Source organism: Dendrobates tinctorius, unplaced genomic scaffold (genome assembly GCF_039654945.1).
Source record: "Dendrobates tinctorius isolate UK_male_01 unplaced genomic scaffold, ASM3965494v1 ptg000166l, whole genome shotgun sequence".
Lineage (NCBI taxonomy): Eukaryota > Metazoa > Chordata > Amphibia > Anura > Dendrobatidae > Dendrobates > Dendrobates tinctorius.
The window spans coordinates 14305237-14330015 of NW_027361833.1; the positions used below are offsets into that span (position 1 = coordinate 14305237).

A 24779-nucleotide genomic window follows, 5' to 3' on the forward strand; every position below is an offset into this window, starting at 1 on the left:
TGACTATGGCTTACAGCCAATGAAAACCCAAAAGTCATTATCTCAGTAAATTAGAATACTTTATAACACCAGCTTGAAAAAATATTTTAAAATCTGAAATGTTGGTCTACTGAAATGTATGTTCAGCAAATGCACTCCATACTTGGTCAGGGCTCATTTTGCATCAATTACTGCATCAATGCGGCATGGCATGGAGGCGATCAGCCTGTGGCACTGCTGAGGTGTTATGGAAGCCCAGGTTGCTTTGATTGCAGCCATCAGCTCATCTGCATTGTTGAGTCTGGCGTCTCTCATCTTCCTCATTACAATCCTCTATAGATTCTTTATGGGGTTAATGTCAGGCGAGTTTGGTGGCCAATCAAGCACAGTGATACTGTTGTTTTTAAACCAGGTATTGGTACTTTTGACAGTGTGGACAGGTGCCAAGTCCTGCTGCAGAATGAAATTTCCATTTCCAAAAGGCCTGTAAGCAGAGGGAAGCATGAAGTGCTCTAAGATTTCCTGGTAGACGGCTGCGCTGACTTTGGTCTTGATAAAACACAGTGGACCTACAGCAGCAGATGACATGGCTTCCCTAACCATCACTGATTGCGGAGACTTCACACTAGACCTCAAGCAGCTTGGATTGTGTTTCCACTCTTCCTCCAGACTCTGGGACCTTGATTTCCAAATGAAATGCAAAATTTACTTTCATCTCAAAACACCACCTTGGACTGATGAGCAACAGTCCAGTTCTTTTTCGCCTTGGCCTAGTTGTCTATTGGTCATGAGTTGCTTGACACAAGGAATGCGACACTTGTAGCCCATGTCCTGGATACGTCTGTTTGTGGTGGCTCTTGAAGCAATGACTCGAGCAGCAGTCCACTCCTTGTGAATCTCCCCCCAAATTTTTGAATGGCCTTTTCTTAACGATCCTTTCAAGGCTGTGGTTATCCTGGTTGCTTGTGCACCTTTTTCTACCACACTTTTTCCTTCTACTCAACTTTCCATTATTATACTTGGATACAGCACTCTGTGAACAGCGAGCTTCTTTAGCAATGACCTTTTGTGGCTTACCCTCCTTGTGGAGTGTGTCAATGACTGCCTCCTGGACATCTATCAAGTCAGCAATCTTCTCCATGATTGTGGAGCTTGCTGAAACAGGCTAAGGGACCTTGTTAAATGTTTAGGAAGCCTTTGCAAGTGTTTTTTTGTTACCGTATATACTCGTGTATAAGCCGACCACCCTAATTTTGTCACAAAAAACTGGGAAAACTTATTGACTCGCGTATAAGCCTAGGGTAGAAAATGCCGAAGCTACTGGTAAGTTTCAAAAATAAAAATAGATACGAATAAAAGTAAACACAGTGATGAGTGGCCCCTTATAATGCTGCACAGTGATGAGTGGCCCCTTATAATGCTGCTGCCTCAATCTAAAAAAAAAAAAAACCTATTATACTCACCTCGTCGCTGCTGCTCCTCAGCGTTGCTGGCTCTGCAGTGACTGTTCAGGTAGAGGGCGCCTGCTAACTACGTCACTGCCAGAGGACGCAAGACGGAAGAGCAAAGCGCAGCGGTGGAACGGGGGCCAGGTGAATATGGCTCCCCCATCATACTCACCTCTCCTGGCATGTCTCTGCAGCCCCCTGTGCTTGTTCCATGTTCAGCGCGGTGTTCTTCCTGATTTCTGCGGTCACATGGTACCGCTCAGACTCATGAATATGCGCATATTCATGAGTCTAATAAGTGGTACCACGTGACTGCTGAAAGCAGGAAGAACAGCGCGCCGAACATGGAACAAGCACGGGGGGCTGCAGAGACATGCCAGGAGAGGTATGATCTCCGACACCCCCCCCTCTCCCCCATCCTGGCCGACCCCCGGTATATGACTCGCATATAAGCCGAGAGGCTGTAAGCCATTATCATCAACATTAACAGAAATAAACACTTGAAATACATCACTCTGTTTGTAATGACTCTATAGGAGTTTCACTTTTTGTAGTGAAGAACTGAAATAAATTAACTTTTTGATGATATTCTAATTTTGTGAAAAGCACCTGTATTAGAATCTCAACCATTCAAAGTCTCCTACCAACAACTCATTTGACACAGGAGGTAATACATATTCCTCTTCTTTATTGAAGCATTTTATTTTTGGGGTAACGTGGAGCTTACTAGCATGTGCCCATCATGATTTTCTATGTACAGTAGCAGAACAACAGATACACTTTTAAATACTAGTATATTTCGAGAAACCTATTTGCACAGAAATTCCCTTACAATCCAAGTATACTGTCATGTTCTCTGCTGGAATAGCCTGACACAAAATGCCCAGCACTGTGTACCAGACGCCCAGCAGCAATGTATACAAAGTACATTATTCACAATGACAAATCTCACAGGAAAAAAAAGATACATATGAAAGCACAATAACTGAGCGGTTAGAAGGCATACAATTTCAGCACAAACGGAGCCATAATCCATATACTGAAACAAACACTATAGCCAAGTATTACTTTACTTTTTTCTTAAAGGGTGTGTATGCTGAAAATGTTTGTTTTTATTGTGATTATTTATATGATTTCAATGATAGAAAATGATGGCATAAAGCTGCAATGTGCCACTTCTTCCCCACTGATGGGATCACGACTGCTTGGATTCTTAACAATCCTCAGAATGGATGTAAAGTGCACACCATGGAAGAGTAATTGGCAATAGACGATGGTCCCTTTTTCTTCAGGAACAGCAGGGGGTCCCAGAGGTTGGACCGATATGAATGTAATGATATATCCTCAGCTCTGAGCCAGAGCATGTTTAAATGAAAAGACCCTTCAGACTCGAGTCCTTTTACTGTAGACATCATGATGATATTAAAGGGAATCTGTCAGTAGATTTTTGCTATGTAATCTGAGGACAGCATGAGGTAGGGGTTAAACACTCAATTCAATGATCACTTGCAAGCTGTTGTTTACTTACAGTGAAGGCATTATCACTAGGACATTATCATTGCTGTGACTAGCTGGTACATGCTTCCTGGTCTGACTCTGCCCCCTTCTGTGATAAGCAGCTCATTGTGTATGGACATGGAAAGCCTGGTGTATGAGGGGTTAGCTTTCTCCACTCTGCTGCATTATACATCTAAAAGCTTTGATTGTGTCACAACTGCTGCACCCAGTAAACTAAGTGATACATCACTGGAATCAGGATCACTTTGCCTATATTATGATGTGCTCAGATGAGGTAGCAAAAATCTGCTGACAGATTCCCTTTAATGTAGAAATCATGTGCCAGTGATTGACCACCAGGATCATTTGCGGTTAAGAAAACAAACACTAGAAAGATAAGTACTGCAGCAGCAAGAAATTTGTAGCCTAAGCATATTACATTTTGTTATTTTACTCATATACAATTTTTCAATCAGGATTGGTGGTGAAAAGATTGAGGCCATGGAAGAATGTTCATTATGTGATCCTCTTATTCTTATATGCTCCCATCCCTAGGCTGAACTTGATGGACTTTTGCATTTTCCCACTATGTGTATATGTAACTATGTAATCACTCTTCAGACCATACATTGTTCCACCATATGGCCCATGTCACATCACTTCCCTGAGATATGATATCCCAATCATTTTATATCAAGAGGCACTGTTGTAATACACCAACCACCCATCCCTTCCAATCTATCCTGTGAATGGCAATTAATCTTAATTTCTCTACGCCTAGCCTCTCCTATTTACTGATTATCGTACTTTTAAAAGATAATAGCTATTCCTTGTTATAAAGTTGAGGGATTACCAAATGTCTTTGTGTTAAGGGGATAATCCAGGACTATTTTTTTTTTTTACTATAGGCCTAAGAACCAAGAGGCAGGTAGCTGCTAACACTTTGCCTGTTCTACCTGGCGCCGATTTGGAGTGGTCACAGACCGCTCTTGCCAGCGATTCTGCTGCTTCTCGTCAACAGAGAAGCTCTTCCGGGCTGCTCTTCCATGTGGCGTGACTGTAGGCATCATGTTGATTGACAGTCAGCTTCCCATAGATTGACAACAGACTCTTTGCTACCTATCAGCATGACATCGGCAGTGACGTCACATCAACAGAGCAGTGGGGAAGAGAAGGCGCTGCTCTGTCGATGTGACTTCCGCGGAAGCTGCAGAAAAGCCGACCAGAGACACATGTCAGCGCTCTGGGATGGCAGTGGTCTGCGGTGGGTAGAACAGGCTGTAGTTAGCAACTTACCCACCTGTTAGTTCTCAGGCCTATGGCTGACGCCCCCCGAGGAAGCGGTATTTTCACCGCAAAACACGTGTTGGGGTGCACAAATCAGCGCTCTCTTTGCACCAGGACATGATGGGTATGTACATACAATGATATTTTTCTTCCCCTTCGTTTGGGCATCTGTGCAATAGATATAATATTTAGTGCTGATCGTTTTTCTGCCTGGATTGTACTGCACTCGCTACTGCGGGGACGCTGGTCCGGTGGTGATGTCTTTTTGCCCCCCTTATGATATGTTGCATTTTCAGATTATATTGTCCACAGCGAATTAGATATCAGTGGGGGTTACACTCATTGCCACAGCATTATAGATTCATACTGCCAGCCTCTAGTGCAATATACTTCTGTGGATTAACTCTTTTCAGTGCAGACTCCCCAGCACCTTTTACCTGCACTAATTCATTTCCCTTACCAAGGGCCTGAGTGCTTTTTACATGATACTTTTTTTGTTGTCGATTTGTCTGTTTCAGTGGGCTCCGGGCATTCATTTATTGCCTTTTTATTATACTATCGTGATTGTTCAGTCTATATGTGCCTGTTTTTTGTCAATAAAATTTTGCACCGCTTTAGATAGATCTGGACTCCAGCATTCTCTTGTTTCTTTCCTATGGCTTAGTTTGCGCTTTATGCAGTGTTTCTAGAGAAGAACATTATGTATTTCATTTGTAATTCCCTGATATAAAAAAAAACTTGAAACGAATAAGACTTACAATTTTCCAAACTTTGGATCATAAGAATAAAAAAGCAATGCAAATTCTGATGACGCCTGATTGTGAACACTTTGGACCAAAATGGTTACTACTGAATAGTTTTCTATAATGCTATATATAAAGTACCTGCTTAATACTGTGCTATAATGTATGTGCAATGAGACATGTATAATATATACATGAACAAGATGCCAAAAATACCCAATATATTACATTTGTCACCACTTTAAAAAATGCAGTCTGCATGTGAACGTTTTATACAGGCCTTACCACAAAAGCTACATGGTCTATGATGCATCAAGCAGTTACCAACTTGCTGTACCTATCACATCTATGCAATGTCATTAAAATCAATCTGCTTGTAAATGAACTTGATCCAGTACCAGAAATGTTGTTACAGTAATGGACTATATTGAGACCCTAATGCATATAGTAAGGATTTACGCTCTTTCATATGGCTTTGTGGTTTGGAGAGTTTAGAGCATGGTTCCCCAACTCCAGTCCTCAAGGCCCACCAACAGATCATGTTTTCAGGATTTCCTTAGTATTACTCAGGTGATAATTGCTTCACCTGTGTAATACCAAGGAAATCCTGAAAACATGATCTGTTGGTGGGCCTTGAGGACTGGAGTTGGGGAACCCTGGTTTAGAGGCAGGGGACTGTCGGACGGCGTTCGTTTTCCAAGGACAAAGCTTCCATTCCTGGGCTCAGGCGCTTCAGGAATATTGATATCAAAGCCAACATCTTAACTGATTTTAAAGGATTTGACCTTTTCTGAAGCTGGCCATACATATTAGATGGCTGTCAGCAGAACTATCATTCAGCAGACAGCAACCTTTCCAAATTCCCTCATACATAGAAATGCTTGACTTGGTGCTTCTGTGTTATCAACGAGAAAGCCCCTGCAAAGATTACCTGTCAGCAGCTTATCTCTCTGCTTAACAAAAGGATCGGGCAATTGAGATCTAACCTCCTAATCCTTATGTTTCCTGACATAACCTGTCGGGAGTTGGGAGGCCACCATGCACATTGAAGGATAGGAAGATCTGCCAAAGTCGTCAGGTTTGGACAACTTTAATGTCTATGTCCTCTGGGATAGGTCATCTTCAGCAGATCAGCACAAATTAAAATTAGTTACTGTAGTGACCATGAATGGTACTAAAAGTTTTCACACAGAGAGAGAAAGCATGCAGTACCATTCATTGCCACTACACATCCAGCTGACTACTAGGGCTGTCTGACACCCCCATCTCATATTGGTAAACCCCTTTAAAATCTGTACATTTATATGGATGCAAATATGAATTCACATAATATTGCAATGACAACATTATATCCCTAGATCACAGGGACCAAGTCATTGTCATGGCGTAAAACGCACAGAAGGGTTGTCATAGGTGCCTGCAACTTAAATTTAATGGGGTTAAAATAGTATTATGTTTTTTTATTTACTATACATGACGTGTTTCATATACAATGTGCTGGCGTTCTATTTATTTTTTGATAACAATTTGGATGGATCTGTTCTAAATCCATTGACAATAACTTCTACACATCAATGGTGATCACATAGTATGGTGACAGTTTGTAAATGTCCTTTAAAGGGATTTTCTAAATTTTGGACGTTATGCCCCATCTATGGGATAGGGAATAACTCCCTCATCTCTGGGTGTCTAACTGATGGGACCTAATTGATCCTCAGAACCAGGGGTCTTAAGAGCTGTGTCTGAATGGAGCACTGGTTTACCATGAGCACATCCACTCCATTCATTCTTAATGGGAAAGCTGTAAGTAACTGAGCGCAGCGCTAAGCTGGTCTTCAGCACTAGAATGAATGAAGATGATGTGTGCATGATTGGCAACCACTCATTTACATGAGCCTCAGTTCTCGGGATTGATGGGTCTCCCAGCGGTCAGACCCCCTGCAATCAGGAAATTATCTCATATCCACTGGATAGCGGGTACGGTAGTTTCCAAACTAGCGACAACTCCTTTAAATCAATATATCATCTTTGAAAAACTCATCAGCTTAACATATCCGGTACTGGACAGTAGGCAAAAGCAGTTCTCTTTTAATGACTTGCAATATTTAATATATATGTTTCTAATCTACAGTGATTCCAGTTTATTGTTGGGAAACAATACAGGAAACTACACAAGATAAATATATATTTATATATGTATATTTGTATATATTATATATAAGTTGTATTCTAACTGCGCTTTGCCACAACAGTGCTCCACAGACACGTAATGTGGCAGCGCAGCCCTGAAGTGGTTAACAATGTTTGCACAGAGGACCACTGCTTAAATCCTCCTATAGTAGCAGTCTTGGCCTGAATTCTGACCTACTGATTGAATTGCTTCTATGTACACAGATACAGGAACATGCTTCAGTTATGGTAGTGCCCCACAATATGGCTTCTCTCATAGCTAACTTTCCAAGCACGGCTTAAAGGAACAGTTCTATTCTTAGGAAGTTTAAAAGCACATAAACCAGTTTGTGCATATCTGATATAAAAAAAAAATCCACGTAGCAAAACAAGTGCAGTGATGAAAGAAAAAAAAACTATTTTGCTGATTCTTTCTGCATGTGCCTACAAGTTACATGCCAGTATAAAATATGATTTTTCTTAGGGAATCTTTAAATACCATAAAGCTATTAGGCCAATAATTGTGGTATTTCTTTAAAAATTAGTCATCAGAAATACAAGTACTGCATCACTGACAAAATAATTTGCTAGTTGGATACAGAAAATACCAAATGGGTGGTTGGCAGTGATCATATACGAGGCACAGTCCAATTTTTTTTTAAAAAAAAATCAAAATTTAAAACGTGTAAAAAAAAATAAAAGGATCACTTTTGATAACACCACTCTTTGTTTCAGTCCTTTAGCAATATCGGTGTTTGTGTCTTTATGTCAGAACCATCATACTAAAGTTTCAGGTAGTGTATCAGGATTATCGGCGGACAGAAGCTCCCATATCTGCCATCTTTCTCTTTGCCATTCTTGCCAGTCTGGATCTGTTAAAGTTTTACTGTTTTGGCTGTTGGCAGGAGATTTTAATGAAGTCTGTCTATTTTGAACAGATTGCTCAGAGGGTTGAGTCCTTCCTAAAGGTTTCCCTCCTGCTGTCTCAGACCTCGGTAGTCTCCATATGGCCTGTTCAGGTGAAAACACTGGCGAGCGATGTGGCTGTGATGCACCTTGTTTTAAGGAGCCAGGATAGGGTGGAGGAAGCCTTGCTTCATTTCGGTTAATGTCAGAATGCCGTAAGTTCAAAGGCGGTGGTCTATTTTGAGTGCAAGTTTTCTGTACATTGTCCTCCGTGACATGGTCTGTACAGCTCGAGACCATGTTCTGTTCACATCTTGACCTGTGTTCAAGGTTTCTTCTAGCAGTCTCTGTTTGTGGAGTGCTGCTAACACGTGTCACTGACTTGTGTGGCCGGCCGTCTGGAAGAGCACTTGAGGTGTGTGTCCTTCGTATATTGGGCTTGTCATTGTCTACTTCAACTGTGGAGTTTTTACATGAAGGCCAATTCGGTGTCAGATTACTTTGCGAAAGTGAATGCTGCCCTTGATGTAAGGAACTGCTCTCGTAGATATTCCCATATGAACCTGAAAGAAAAATAAAAAAAAAATATATAGTAAACCATGATCAAAGGTCAATAATGTCCACACAATGGCACAGACTTCTACATTTAGATCAACAGAATAACAGTAAAAGCTGCTCACCAGAACGCTCACTTAAAAGGGGTATTCCCATCGCCAAGATCCTATCCCAATATGCAGTATGTGTAATAATAATAATCCTAGCAATTACCTCCAATTAGAAAAGTAGTATAGTTCTTCTGATTCGCTATGTCTCTTTCCTCATGTGCAGGCATTGCAGGACTTTAGGTATCCATGGTTACGACCACTGATAGAGTAAGTTAGTTAGCTAGCTGTTGGATGGATACCTAAGGTCCTGGAATTACGGTACATAAGGAAAGAGAGATAGCGAATCAGAAAAACTATACTACATTTCTAATTGGAGGTATTTGCTGATATTATTATTATTATGGTTATTAACGTATTACACCTACCACAACCACTGGCAAACATTATGTAATCACTGGCCTTGGAGAATGTTCATTCAGTTGTCTAATTTTGTAGAAAAAAAGTAGATCACAGACATGGCACAAAACTAAAGTCCTTTCAAATGGCAACTTTTGGGCTTTAAGAAACACTAAAAGAAATCAAGAACAAAAAATGTGGTAGTCAGTAATGGTTACTTTTTTAACCAAGCTTAGGGGAAAAATTATGGAGTCACTCAATTCTGTCGGAAAAAATTATGGAAACACCCTGCAAATGTTCATTCCCAAAACTAACACCTGCATCAAATTAGATCTGCTCGTTAGCCTGCATCTAAAAAGGAGTGATCACACCTTGGAGAGCTGTTGCACCAAGGGGACTGACATGAATCATGGCTCCAACATGAGAGATGTCAATTGAAACAAAGGAGAGGATTATCAAACTCCTAAAAGAGGGTAAATCATCACGCAATGTTGCAAAAGTTCTTGGTTGTTCACAGTAAGCTGTGTCTAAAATCTGGACCAAATACAAACAACATGGAAAGGTTGTTAAAGGCAAACATACTGGTAGACCAAGGAAGACATCAAAGCATCAAGACCGGAAACTTAAAGCAATATGTCTCCAAAACAGGAAATGCACAACAAAACAAATGAGGAACGAATGGGAGGAAACTGGAGTCAACATCTGTGACCGAACTGTAAGAAACCGTCTAAAGGAAATGGGATTTACATACAGAAAAGCTAAATGAAAGCCATCATTAACACCTAAACAGCAAAAAACAAGGCTACAATTGCTAAGGAAAAGCAATCGTGGACTGTGGATGACTGGATGAAAGTCATATTCAGTGATGAATCGCGAATCTGCATTGGGCAAGGTGATGATGCTGGAACTTTTGTTTGGTGCCGTTCCAATGAGATTTATAAAGATGACTGCCTGAAGAGAACATGTAAATTTCCACAGTCATTGATGATATGGGACTGCATGTCAGGTAAAGGCACTGGGGAGATGGCTGTCATTACATCTTCAATAAATGCACAAGTTTATGTTGATATTTTGGACACTTTTCTTATCCCATCAATTGAAAGGATGTTTGGGGATGATGAAATCATTTTTCAAGATGATAATGCATCCTGCCATAGAGCAAGAATTGTGAAAACATTCCTTGAAAAAAAGACACATAAGGTCAATGTCATGGCCTGCAAATAGTCCGGATCTCAATCCAATTGAAAATCTTTGGAGGAAGTTGAAGAAAATGGTCCATGACAAGGCTCCAACCTGCAAAGCTGATCTGGCAACAGCAATCAGAGAAAGTTGGAGCCAGATTGATGAAGAGTACTGTTTGACACTCATTAAGTCCATGCCTCAGAGACTGCAAGCTGTTAGAAAAGCCAGAGGTGGTGCAACAAAATACTAGTGATGTTTGGGAGTGCTTTTTTGTTTGTTTTTCAGGATTCCATATTTTTTCCCTCAGAATTGAGTGACTCCATACTTTTTCCCCTATGCTTGGTTAAAAAAAGTAACCATTACTGACAACATTTTTTGTTCTTGATTTCTTTTAGTGCTTCTTAAAGCCAGAAAGTTGCCATTTGAAATGACTTTAGTTTTGTGCCATGTCTGTGATCTGCTTTTTTTCTACAAAATTAAACAACTGAATGAACATCCTCCAATGCTGGTGATTCCATAATTTTTGCCAGGGGTTATACATATTAGGATAGGATCTTGGAGATGGTTAAACTTCTATAAGGAGGAGCACCTGACCCGAAGTAAGCAGGAAGTAAGGAGAGACTGCATAGCTGCAACTTGGTAGTATCCCTTTAACCCCTTAACGACCAGGGGTATTTTTGGTTTTACATTTTCATTTTTCCCTCCCCTTGTTTCCAGAGCCATAACTTTTTTATTTTTCCGTTTATATGGCCATGTGAGGGCTTATTTTTTGCGGGACGAGTTGTACTTTTAAATGACATCATTGATTTTACCATATCGTGACCGGGAAAAAAATTCCAAGTGCGGTGAAATTGCAAAAAAAAAGTGAAATCCCACACTTGTTTTTTGCTTGGCTTTTTTTGTTAGGTTCACTAGATGCTAAATCTGACCTGCCATTATGATTCTCCAGGTCATTACAAGTTCATAGACACCAAACATGTCTATGTCCTCTTTTATCTAAGTGGTGAAAAAAAATTCCAAAGTTTGCTAAATAAAAAAAATAAAAAATTTGCGCAATTTTCCGAGACCCGTAGCGTCTCTATTTTTCATGATCTGTGGTCGGGTGAGGGCTTATTTTTTCCGTGCCGGACTGACGTTTTTAATGATACCACTTTTGTGCAGATACGTTCTTTTGATCGCCCGTTATTGTATTTTAATGCAATGTCTTGGTGACCAAAAAAACGTAATTCTGGCGTTTTGAACTTTTTTCTTGCTACGCCGTTTAGCGATCGGGTTAATGCTTTTTTTTATTGATAGATCGGGCGATTCTGAACGCGGCGATACCTAATGTGTATGTGGGATTTTTTTTTTTACTGTTTTATTTTGATTGGGGCGAAAGGGGGGTGATTTGAACTTTTAGGTTTTTTTAATTTTTTTTATTTTTAAACATTTTTTATTTTTTTTTTTTTTTACTTTTGGCATGCTTCAATAGCCTCCATAGACGCTTGCGCAACCCGATCGGCTCTGCTACATATGGGCGATGAGCAGATCGCCCACATGTAGCAGATTTACTGCTGCGCTTTCAGCGCTGACCACCGGGTGGCGCTGAAAGCCATATGCCTGGAACAACCATAGAGGTGTCATAGAGACCTCTGGTTGTCCAGGCAACATGACGCCGACCCCCGATCACGTGACGGGGGTCGTCGATGACGTCATTTCCGGCCCGGCGGCCGGAAATGCTACTTAAATGCCCGCTGTCAGCTTTGACAGCGGCATTTAACTAGTTAATAGGCGCGGGCGGACGGCGATTCCGCTCGCGCCTATTGCGGGAACATGTCAGCTGTTCATAACAGCTGACATGTCCCGGCTTTGATGCGGGCTCAGCGCCGGAGCCCTCATCAAAGCAGGGGAAATGTCTGATGACGGACTGTGTTCGTCATTGGACATTGAGGGGTTAATACGATGGTTTTTATTTATAGGCAGTTTCCTAACCCATAGTCTATGTGATTACATAACAAGCATCATGCTGTGCTTACCTGTCATTCCTTGATCTTTTGATGCTGATTTTAATGTTGAGTGCCATGTTCCCCATATGTCTAAGCTCTCCTGCGGAATAGTATCTGCAAAAAAAAAAAGCCACATAATTCTGCAAGCGAAAACACAAAAAACATTACAAATTCAAACAGCAGCAACATTAGGGTTGAATTCACACTAGGAAAACTCCGGACGCATAAGCCAAACAAATCTGTTGCCCCCCCCCCATTCACTCATTGAATGTTAACAGAGGGTCTATTCAGCCTGTTGGGTCCATATAGGTTGTTTTAACTTTTTTTTTTTTACTTTTTTAAACTCTATGGTGTAAACAGACCATGCGATGAAACAAAAGTGGAGATAGAAACATTAAAACAGCTTTATGTCAGCTAGCTCCATCTTAAAACAAAAGGAATGCTTGACAAAGACAGGTCACCGTTGAAACTTTGCCACCTGAGGATCAGTAAAGTATCCACTGTTTTCACATTTAATTTGAGTGCTGCCTATTTTTTTTCCTTTTATTAATTTGGCTGTTTGGACACTGCTGAATAGGTTTTGCACCTACTATATTATTTTGGTAGTGCTGCCCTTTTTTCTTGATTTATCCATCTTAAAACAGATATCAACGAATGATAAAGAATCCCTCCCATAGATATCAACAAATGTTAAAGAAGCCCTTCCATGAAGTTTTTTCACTGAATCTGTGCATATGAACTCCAGAAATATTATACGAAGACATCAATCTTTGGAGAAGGACATCACGGTTGGAAGAATAGAAAGAATAAGGCAAAGAGGAAGACCAGCAACCCGATAGCTTGATACTATCAAGATAACAGTGAAGACCCTGGTGGCTTGCACAAGATCACTCTTCCTATAGATCATTCATCCATCAAGTCACCATGGCTCGAGATATAGCAGAATGCCATTAAAATAAAGTACAGTGGGTATGGAAAGTATTCAGACCCCTTTAAATTTTTCACTTTGTTTCATTACATCCATTTGGTAAATTCAAAAAAGTTCATTTTTTTTCTCATTATTGTACACTCTGCATCACATCTTGACTGAAAAAAACAGAAATGTAGAAATTGATGCAAATTTATTAAAAAAGAAAAACTGAAATATCACATGGTCATAAGTATTCAGATCCTTTGCTCAGTATTGAGTAGAAGCACCCTTTTGAGCTAGTACAGCTATGAGTCTTCTTGGAAATGATACAACAAGTTTTTTACATCTGGAATTGGGGGATTCTCTTGCCATTCTTCCTTGTTGATCCTCTCCAGTTCAGTCAGGTTTGAATGGAGAATGTTGGTGGACAGCCATTTTCAGGTCTTTCCAAAGATGCTCAATTGAGTTTAAGTCAGAGCTCTGCTCTAGCTGGGTCAGTCAAGAATGGTTACAGAGTTGTTCTGAAGCCACTCCTTTGTTATTTTAGCTGTGTGCTTAGGGTCATTGTTTTGTTGAAAGGTGAACCTTCAGCAAAGTCTGAGGTCCGCACTCTAGAAGGTTTTTATCCAGTATATCTCTGTACTTGGTTGCATTCATGTTTCCGTCAATTTCACCCAGTCGTCCTGTCCCTGCAGCTGAAAAACACCCCCATAGCATGATGCTGCCACCACCACGTTTCACTGTTGGGATTGTATTGGCAGGTGATGAGCAGTGCCTGGTTTTCTCCACACATACCACTTAGAACTTTTTCGTGATAATTCTATCTTCATCTCATCACACTAGAGAATCTTATTTCTCATAGTCTGGGATTCCATCATGTGTTTTTTAGCAAACTCTATGCGGGCTTTCATATGTCTGGCAATGATGAGAGGCTTCCGTTGGGCCACTCTGCCATAAAGGTCTGACTGGTGGAGGGCTGCAGCGATTGTTGACTTTGTGGAACTTTCTCCCATCTCCCTACTGCATTTGGGGCGTTCAGCCACAGTGATCTTGGGGTGGTTCTTTACCTCTTTCACCAAGGCTCTTCCACGATTGCTCAGTTTGGCTGGACAGTCAGGTCTAGGAAGACTTCTGGTGGTCCCAAACTTCTTCCATTTAAGGATTATGGCTTCCTTTGTGCTCTTAGGAACCTTGAGTACAGCAGAAATTCTTTTGTAACCTTGGTCAGATCTGTGCCTTGCCACAAATCTGTCTCTGAGCTCCTTGGCCAGATCCTTTGACCTCATGATTCTCATTTGGTCTGACATGCACTGTGAGCTGTGAGGTATAATATAGACAGGTGTGTACCTTTACAAATCAAGTGCTATCAGTTTAATTAAGCACAGCTGGACTCCAATGAAGGAGTAGAACCATCTCAAGGAGTATCACAAGGAAATGGAGAGCATGTGACTTAAAGATGAGTGTCTGACAAAGGGTCTGAATACTTATGACCATGTGATATTTCAGTTTTTCTCTTAATAAATTTGCAAAAATTTCTACGTTTGTTTTTTCAGTCAAAATGGGGTGCAGAGTGTACATTAATGAGAAAAAAATGAACTTTTTTTTTAATTTACCAAATGACTGCAATGAAACAAATAGTGAAAAATGTAAAGGGGTCGGAATACTTTCCGTACCCACTGTATTTCCTCCTCAAAGATTATCTCCAGTAGTACTTGTACGCAAGGGATCTCCATTGTTCCAATACAATCAGTTTGCATGTATGATGTGGCCTCCGTCCAAACCCAGTTGGGGTTGCATTGAATGGGTGGATCAGAAAGCACGGCCTGCACAAAGCCTGTAAAACTATAGATTTATTACATTACTATTATTACCTTTTGGACACCACTGTGCTGAGGCATTTTCTTTTGTTTTGGAGAGCAAATGACTAACTAATGTCTGGTGATCAGCAACCTTCAGAATCTTCTCAGAACTATTTTCTTGCCTTGCAGTTGCGGATCGGTCAGACAGTACTGGGGAATTATTGTCATATGGAGATACATCACCACTGGATGCTTTATTGGAGTCTGTAGATGAGTGTCTTCCTTCAATGGAAAAAGAACCCTCAGATCTTAACAGTTCTGGGCTCCTGGAAGAAAATCATACACCCAGTTAGCAGTAATCTGTCTTTGGTTCAGGCAGGTAATCATTATAATAACTTTACATTTCCACATTTTCACTTAAAAAATACAATGGATTTTTCAGACACTGAGGCTAGGTGCACGTCACATATTTGTTGCACATTATATGTACACGTTTTGTTTCTGAAAATCACCAAAAAAGCAACATAATGTCAGGCCAAAAATTTAGGGTCCCCTTTGAAATTAGCGGATAAAAACGGCACCAAAAAGGTGCATTTTTACAAGAGTATGTGGTAGATCTATTCAGTCAGCTGCTTAAAGAGGTAGTCACAGGAACACTTTCCGTTTACGTTTTCAACTGATTTAATAAAAACCTACTGCATAAACCAGTCCAAAATTAGTTAAACAAACATAGGCCTTCTGGCATAACAGGAAGAATAAAGTAGCATACAGTACAGTCTGTATGGCTGCAGGGATCCACCCGCTCAGAGGAACAAAAACAGGGTTCTGTACTCTTTAACATGAGCACAGCTCTGGAGATCTCATCTCCAGGCACTCAGAACACTGAATGAGTCCAACGGCTCCACATTTACCTTCTGGACCACATTCTTGAGTGGAGATATGGTGAACAGCCGCCCACCCATTCTTCAGATGTTCAGAAAAAGCCAGCCCTTAATATGGCAGATTAACCCCTCTCAGCATTTAACATGCTGCAGCATTTTTCCCAGGTTCATATCACTGAGGTTAACATCCAGAGTGACACACATCTCCGCTCCAGTATTTTACCAGTGACCTTCACACAAGTAGTTAACATGCTCTGGCTTAAAAAAAAAAAAAAAACACACAGCAAAAGCAAAGTTGTGATGCATGTGAATGCAAGGGGTTCTCCAAGGAGGAGATAAAATGTCAAATTGCAGACCCTCCTAGTCATGTGTTAGTATGGGCCACAAATTGCAGACATACAGCTCCTGAGACCTGCGTCTCAACTGACAAGAACGGTATCGCACATTCTTCTTTCGTCAGCATGGCTGTGGTATGTGAAGAAATATATCTCTTCCTTGTTCAGCACACGGGGTTATCTCCAATTTCATCCTCTTCAATGTTTATTTCCAGTTAGGTACAGTCTCTGTCCACAGTTATAAAGCTTTGAGACTGACAAAGGTGGGGGAGGAGGAGGACAAGAAAAAAGATGAGGTAAGGTAGAGGAGGATGAAGCTGGAGATCTTCTTGGGGAGCACAATGCCAGTTAAAACATATTTCCTCACATATCACAGCCATGCTCCCATCGCTGACTGAGGCATGTGCAGTACAGGTCTTGTCAAGTTGAAACATTCATTTCGGGAGCTGTATGTCTTCAGTCCATACTGACATGTGGCTAGGAAAGGCTGCAGTTTGATATATATCTATCAGTGCCTCTATTTCATCTAATTCTTGGCGAAACCTTTTAAGGTAAAACTAGTCAACTTTTGTGTGAACTGAGTCTCAGAGTATTTTACATAGGAGATGACCTGCACTTAATGAACATCAATGATCCTAACCACCGATCGACCAAACCGCTGCATGACCAGCTCTACCCTCCCCTACTGTATTTTCACCCATCCCTTGTAGATTGTGAGCCATCGCGGGCAGGGTCCTCTCTCCTCCTGTACCAGTTATGACTTGTATTGTTCAACATTATTGTACTTGCTTTTATGTATACCCCTCCTTACATGTAAAGCGCCATGGAATAAATGGTGCTATAACAATAAATAATAATAATAATAATAATAATCCTAGTCGCCTTTTCACCTCACTTTAAATTATGAAAAGTCACAATATTTTGTAGAAAAGTTCCATCATATGATCATCTGTATGAAAACCATTTACATTGTTCTTGGCAAAGATACAATCATAGTTAAGCCAGCTGATCATTTGCTCACTGACTATGATGATTGGACATCATGATTTGATCCTATGATCATTGCCCCATGTAAGAGACCTGTATGGAATGGAATGTTATGTAGGGTAGGGAGCTCTCTGGAGCAGTGAGGTTGTTACCCCTGTGATTAAGCAAAGCATACAATATTAATCCTATAAAGTGCCACTAGGGGGCAGGAAAGTACTGCATATTATTCTGAATTTACCTAATAAAGAATTGAACAATGGAACACACCATACAGATATGCAGAATATTGCATACCACATTTTACAATACAATAAAAAAAATACTAAGTTCATGCATTTTAAAGCTGCAGATAACATTCTTAAACTGTCTCCTTATGGCACTCATTAGACCCAAGTTGACATACAGTATATACAGCAGACTTTATAAGCAAAAATCGTACATTTCACTATGAAAATGTAGGAGATGCTTTCTGAATATTTATGAGGTCTGCAGTGAAACAGTAACAAACATTTAGAAACTCCTATAAAGAAAATTAGATTCTTGTGAAATAAGCAAAAAAAATAAAGAAACTGCTAATGTACATTATTTTCAGGTCAATAGGAAATCTATGAGAAGCATGGCAAAGGCAAGTATTTTTCCAATTAAGAATCTGAAAGAAACTGTGCTTCGTGGAGGTGTGTTACATAACTATATAGGCACGCAGTGGAAATGGGGAGAAAGGGAGAGCCAATCATATCCTGCCATCAAGCTTAATTGCTTGCAGAAAAGGAGGAATGCAGTAATGCTAAAGGCAGCTGATAAAGTGTTGGAGGATGAGGGTTGCAGGTCTTCACCGCAGAGGGATAAAACAAGGATTGTTATGACTGACTAGACCTAACAAATATGCTTTAATGTGGTACAAAAATAAAGAGATCCCTAAAGCCATGAATAATGTATAGATAGATCGGGGCGAACAACCTGATAAGTTGCACAGGGGTCCTGCAGATAAAGGGGGCTCCCTGCAACTGCAAAGAAAATAAATGTAAAATAGAAAAACTTGCCTCCTACATTGGATTGCAACCAATAGATTTTTGCACAGACTTATCTGTCCCTAATATGCATGTGTGTATATATTTTCACCCGTGTGTAATGTCTTTTAATGACTGTACAAGTCCCCTCTAAAATGTAAAGTGCTCTGGAATATGTTGGTACTATAGAAATAAAATGATTATTATTATTACTACTACTACCTGTCATTGGGTGAATGCCAAACAGTAAACAGGATTTTTCTTTACTAAGAACAAAGTAAAGCCAGAATATGCCACTTTTTTCTATATCTCCCTTTCTGCCTAGAATCATCATTTCAGAGAAGGTAAAAACTTTGGCCACTGACTTTGAAATCATGGCTGACATTGAGGACTACTGGCATGGACAGAAACCGCTGTTCATATGTATATAGCAGAATTACCAACATAATTTTTTTGTTTTATTGGACAACTTATCCAACATTTTTTAAAGACACATTGCAAAACCATGATAAATCAGTGAGTTTTTAACTAACAGAACCTTTAGCAGCATTCACTGCGAACTGTAAATGAGCGATAATTATAGTCATAAAAATCTGTACAAGTTTCTCGAGATTAAAATAAAATATGGACACAACAATTATTTTTTCCCACTTTGATGGGGGTAAAAAAGAGAAGTATTTCTAGACTGTTGGAACCCTGGCATATTGGCTAGGGATGTCAGGGGGAACCTTGAGCCAGAACAGAGAGCTGCTACTTAAAGGGGTTGTCTGGGCTTTTCACATAATCTCAGTTGCCTATCTGGGCTGCAGAATGCTGACAATAAGTAATTTACCTTCTGTGGCCAGTTTGCAGCGTTTGCTAGATATCATCTCTTGCTTGTAAGAAAAACGTCCGGGGGGGGGGGGGGTGTTCTGGCATTGAAATGAGAACTGGTCGTTTCCTCCTCACTAGTTTCACTTTCCATAGTTCACTGTTCAGTGTGTGTCTGGGGGAGGAGCAGCTGGGTGGTCCTGCTCACTGCACTGAGGCTGCTAGAGGGGGAGGATTTGTTACTGTGTGAGGAGGGCTTGCTCATGTGGACGGGGAGGGCCTGTAGCTATGGAGGGTGGGGTTGTTGCTATAGAGGGCATGTTTTTAGTAGAGTAGGAGGAAACAACCAGTTCTCATTTCAATGCCTGAACACACCCCCCCCCGGACGTTTTTATTACAAGCAAGAGCTGATATCTAGCAAACCCTGCAAACTGCCACAGAAGGTAAATTACTTATGGTCAGCATTCTGCAGCCCAGATATGCACTGAGATTATGTGAAAAGCCCGGACAACACCTTTAAGAATGGCTTTGGCTTTAGTTCTGGTAGACTAGAATTGCAGATATTAATTTAAATGCCACCATGAAATAATACATTGGTAATGCCTGGTTGGTTGTGGCTGTCACTTTGCCATTTCCTTCGTGTGCCAGATATATCAGTTATCAAACTAGTAGCCACATTCTGAAAAGGGACAGCAACTTAAAAATCATGATTTACTTTTAACTCACTTAATGCTTTTATTGTCTTAAAGGGAATTTGTCAGGTGAGTTTTTCAAAGCATACTAATAGTATCCTGAAATAAGACCTGGGCAGCCCTTTCGAAATATGTTTTCTTGCTATAAGCTCCAGACAATTCAGAGTCGTGATCTGGCTAGTCAAGCATAGGTAAAACAAAAGTAAATATTCACCCCTACCCATGTCCATAATCCCAACCGTCTGCGCCAATATCAGTGATAGTTATGGTGCAGTCAGATGTCCGTGTTACGCTTCACAATCCTCGCACTGCCTGACGGCTCTCCTGACCTGAGCATGACAGCATATCTAATATATAAAGCTCAAAGTGTGTATGTATGTATGTATGTATATATATATATATATGTGTGTGTGTGTGTGTGTGTGTGTGTGTCCGGGATAGGCATCCGCACCGACGCAGCTACAGCCACAAAATTTGGCACAGTCACACGTCTGGACCCCAAGAGCGTCCTAAGCTATGTTGTGAGGTGAAATTTTAATCCCACGCGTTCCAATTCACCAAACAATTTTGCCCCTGTCTACATAATGGGGAAAAAGTGTGTGCGCGTCAAGCCCCGCCCATCATTATGTCATAATGCCCCTATCTACATACTGGGGAAACAGTGTGTGCGTATCAAGCCCCGCCCCTCATTATGATGTCACAATGGTTGCCATGGCGACGCTGATGTCATCATAGGTTGCAAGCCCCGCCGCTCATTATGATGTCATAATGGTTGACTATGGGTTGGAGGATGTGTGATGGGTATATGGGCACTGGACTATGGGATGGAGGATGTGTGATGGGTAAATGGGCACTCGACTGTGGGATGGAGGATATATATGACGGGTATATGGGCACGGGCCTATGGGATGGTGGATATGTATGACGGGTATATGGGAACGAGACTATGGGATGGAGGATGTGTGATGGGTATATGGGCACTGGACTATGGGATGGAGGATATGTATGACGGGTATATGGGCACGGGCCTATGGGATGGTGGATATGTATGACGGGTATATGGGCACGGGACTATGGGATGGAGGATGTGTGATGGGTATATGGGCACTGGACTATGGGATGGAGGATATGTATGACGGGTATATGGGCACGGGACTATGGGATGGCGGATATGTATGACGGTATATGGGCACGGGACTATGGGATGGAGGATGTGTAATGGGTATATGGGCATGGGATTATGGGATGGAGGATGTGTGATGGGTATATGGGCACTCGACTATGGGATGGAGGATATGTATGATGGGTATATGGGCACGGGCCTATGGGATGGAGGATGTGTGATGGGTATATGGGCATGGGCCTATGGGATGGAGGATATGTATGATGGGTATATGGGCACGGGCCTATGGGATGGTGGATATGTATGATGGGTATATGGGCACGGGCCTATGGGATGGTGGATAATTATAATTTGTTATAACTAACCACAGTTAGTTACTATGCCCGGGCAGCGCCGGGCTCTTCAGCTAGTATTTATATATAGCGGTCATGCTCAGGTCAGGCGAGCCGACAGCCAGTCCGAGGATTACGATACAATCCTCGAATTAATACGGCAGTCTGACTGCACCATAACTATACTGTCTCTATTTTTTCTGGATTTGAGACAATTAATAAATACTTTTGCTGAATACACCAAAATGAGTGCCAAGTGTTTTTACAGTTTAACTGATGGATTTAATAGCCTACTTGTGCACCACTGTTTTCCAGAAGTGCCTTGTCTTTTTTCATTTATATGCACCATAACCATCACGGACGTTGGCACAGATGGGTGGGATTATGGGCGTGGGTAGTGGTGAATATTTACTTTTGATTTACCTATGCTTGACTAGCTGAAACACGACTCTGAATTGTCCTGAGCTTACAGTAAGGCAATGGGGTACAGCAATAAACGTACATAACGGGCTGCCCAAGTCCTATTTCAGGATAATATTAGTATGCTGTGAAAAAAAATATCATCTGACACATTACTTTTAATTTGTGTTTTACAGGAAAGTTTGTTAGTAAAAAGTAGAATTGTAACTTTCTCTTTGATTTACAATAAAACCTACTGCATGTGTGGTGCCCCTGAGGGTCCAGTCGCCACAGAGGTACTGCACCTCAACCAGGGGTGTGGTATTCCACCTTGCAGGTAAGATGGAGACACCAAACCTGGCTCTGAAACAACACCTGCATCCACCACACACTTTAGCAGCAGGTGCTCCTATATCCCTGCTGGCTAGGAAAGGGTGTTAGTAGGTCGGTGGAGTTTGAGGGGAAGAAGGGGAAACACGTACACAGGCAACCTTCCCGTGGGGGAAGGAGGAAAGAGATAGAATTGTACAGCAGACCCCTGGTCTGAAGGGGGTTGCTGATACAGACTGAAGGAAGCTTCCAGAAGTGGGAAGGGACTTCTCAGAGGCACGGGTTGAGTAAGTGCTACCCGTTGGGCTCGTTCCAAACTGACGGACGTCAGGTGAGGGAATCCAGGTCGCAGAAGGGTCTCGCCTAGTAGGTGGACAACAGGACTCAGCTAGCAAGCCGACAGCTGTGGCAACTTTAGGAGCCACAGCCAACAACCACAGTTATCTTCTCCAGAAAGGCAACCAGATAGTATCAAGGAAACACAGTGGGCACGTTATCTGACAGGGTTCTCGGCTGCTGGCCTGGGACACTGACTGTGAGGTGCTGAGAAGAAAGAGGAGTGGAAATCAGCACAGTGAGACGGTCAGAGAAGGCATATACTGACGGGGAGTTCTGGAAAGGTGTTCTCCATCTGGAAGTTGGCTGGATCTCTCACCTGGAGAGCGTAGCACTAAGTGGACATCTGTGTGCACCAGAACTGTGAGTAAAGCCTTGAAACTGCATTCAGCTGTATCTTCTGCATTCTTCCTGTGTCACCTACTCAGCACTGCTACATCCCTTGCTAACTACTACATCACTATCTTTCTCAACATCTTTCATCTGCCCTGGGACTAAGCTCTGCCTGTGGAGAGCTATTCCAACTCTGCTACATCCCACCATCAGTCCCAGAGGATCTGAACTGCAGTGCTGGTCCCCTCTGATCAGATACCACAGGTGGCATCACGAACACTTAATACAAAAACCCTTTATTTTTCATCCCTTGTAAATATACCCCTGTTATTGGATGACCAGGGCCATGGATCGGGTCACCACTGCTGTGACACTGCCCCTTTAAGAAGCAGCCTGGTACCGAGTATCCCCACTGCTCTGGTGGGCACTCCACATGTCTCTAATTATACTTTCCCCAATGTAAACATACATGGGGAAAGGGAAGGTAGGGAATCAGAGTCGCATGCTCTTCAGTGGTCTGTAATTCCAAGGTTACATTATATTGGTGGTCAACTTATCCTTTTAAACCACATACTGCCCTTTTTTCCTTCTCTAGATTCCACGTGGAAACTTTCATCAGGTTGTGTGGTACTTTGTCCATGCAGCCTAATAAGTTGTAGATCTCAAAGCATGTGCTGGTCATCTTGAAGATAGTATTTGTATAATATTAAAAGGGGATGTTCACTCTTCATTTTTTATATGGCCCACCATGGTAAAAAAAAGTGTATACATATGACCACTGCAACCAATCCATGACTGAACAACGTGTCAATGCCACAGCCAATGATTGGCTTCAGTGGTTACATACAGGTCCAGCCAGAAGAGGCACATAGACCAGTAGAATTCCCAGTGCATAAATGGAAATTGATTATTGAGGGAACAATTAGATGTGTATTCATTTTTTTCAGAATATTGGTCTTTATCATTTAGGACAAGACAAAATGGCATTGACCAGGCTTATGATATTTATAACCTATTTTTTGGATAAGTCATCAATATCAGACCTGTGGGGGTCCAACACCCGGCACTAAACCGTGGCCGCAGCCTTCTTTAAGCTTTCTTCATGGTGGAGTTGTCTTCCCTGAGAACTACATCTCAGCTTTGCTGTTTTATGTTTGCAGGCTTTTTATATCCAGCCTCCAGCAGTGATTACAGCAGATCACTGGATGTGCCAGGTGCGACTGTAACATGTCTTTAAAGATTCATTTTTTACATTCTCATCTAGACTTTTTTCTACCAACCTCAAGAGTAGTGAGCAACTAGCATGGTGTGAGATTTCATCAAGACTTTGTGGCAATGGAGAAAAGAAATCAAGGAAAATAGAATCTATCAATGCTTGCAGATTATTGTTGGACAATTGTAAGAGATAATCCGATGCAGAAGAACAAGAGACAAGCAAAAGAGACTTGTCACTGAATTTTGCACTTTCTGTAACTTTATAATTCATGTCATGGATACACAGCCGGGGTCAGGGGGTCATTCAGATCCCACCACTGTTACCAATTGTCAAGGAAACGCAACTCCGCTGCCTCCAATCGTCAGGACAATTACACAATTGGCTGGTCAGTGATGGACGAGGCCACGGCTGCTTCCACTACTAGGCTGGTTATGTTTATACAAGGTGACTTAACGCCCATTACAGGTGGCATATGGCTTCAGGGGTGCGGTTTACAGAGCAAGAGGAACAAAGCTATTATATTTTATATATTTAATCCAGAAAGACAGACATTGTTTATAAAATTTATACAAGATGATAAATAAATAAAATGATACAAAATGGGAACAAACAATATGGTACATACAATTGCATAAAATAAAAAGGAATAATGAAAGAAAACTATTAAACCTGGTCACGAAAATGGCTAAGAGCTTAGCAGAGGGATGTACTCAGATTTGGAAAATGGACGAATCATAGCTAATTATGTCTTCCAAGGACTGAGAAATGACCCAGACCCAAATACTGCTTTTTATTAGCTCAAAGTTACGCCAACACACCTCCCCTTGATGAGCTCATGTGTTGTGTATTGTGGGATATGTTGGGTCTGTTAGAATTTTATGAGATCCCCAACTGATAAGATATCTTCGCCACCTGAAGGTTCTAGGTGGTAGATATTGATGTCCTATTTCTTATCATGATTTTACCATTACATAGAGATCAAACATGGCCTGGTTTGCGTCATGAATAGGAACGCTATTGAGTTGGAGAAGTTATAGCGGCCTCACAGTAATGTGAATGTGTTCTGTTCGTCCCTTCGCTATGGACCCCAAA

At 41.4% G+C, this 24779-nt stretch overlaps 1 protein-coding gene across 2 annotated transcripts in view; it reads right to left on the bottom strand.

Moving 5' to 3' along the window:
* Positions 1-2095: 2095 nt before the first annotated feature.
* ARHGAP6 (Rho GTPase activating protein 6) overlaps positions 2096-24779 on the bottom strand; it is a 420491-nt gene continuing 397807 nt past the window's right edge. For both annotated transcript variants that reach the window (XM_073550694.1, XM_073550695.1), the window contains exons 11-13: positions 14979-15232; positions 12228-12311; positions 2096-8592 (exon numbers count right to left, since the gene is read on the bottom strand). In XM_073550694.1, the coding sequence (XP_073406795.1) occupies positions 7901-8592; positions 12228-12311; positions 14979-15232 (1030 nt within the window). In that variant the 3' untranslated portion in view covers positions 2096-7900. The remainder of the gene's footprint in view (positions 8593-12227; positions 12312-14978; positions 15233-24779) is intronic.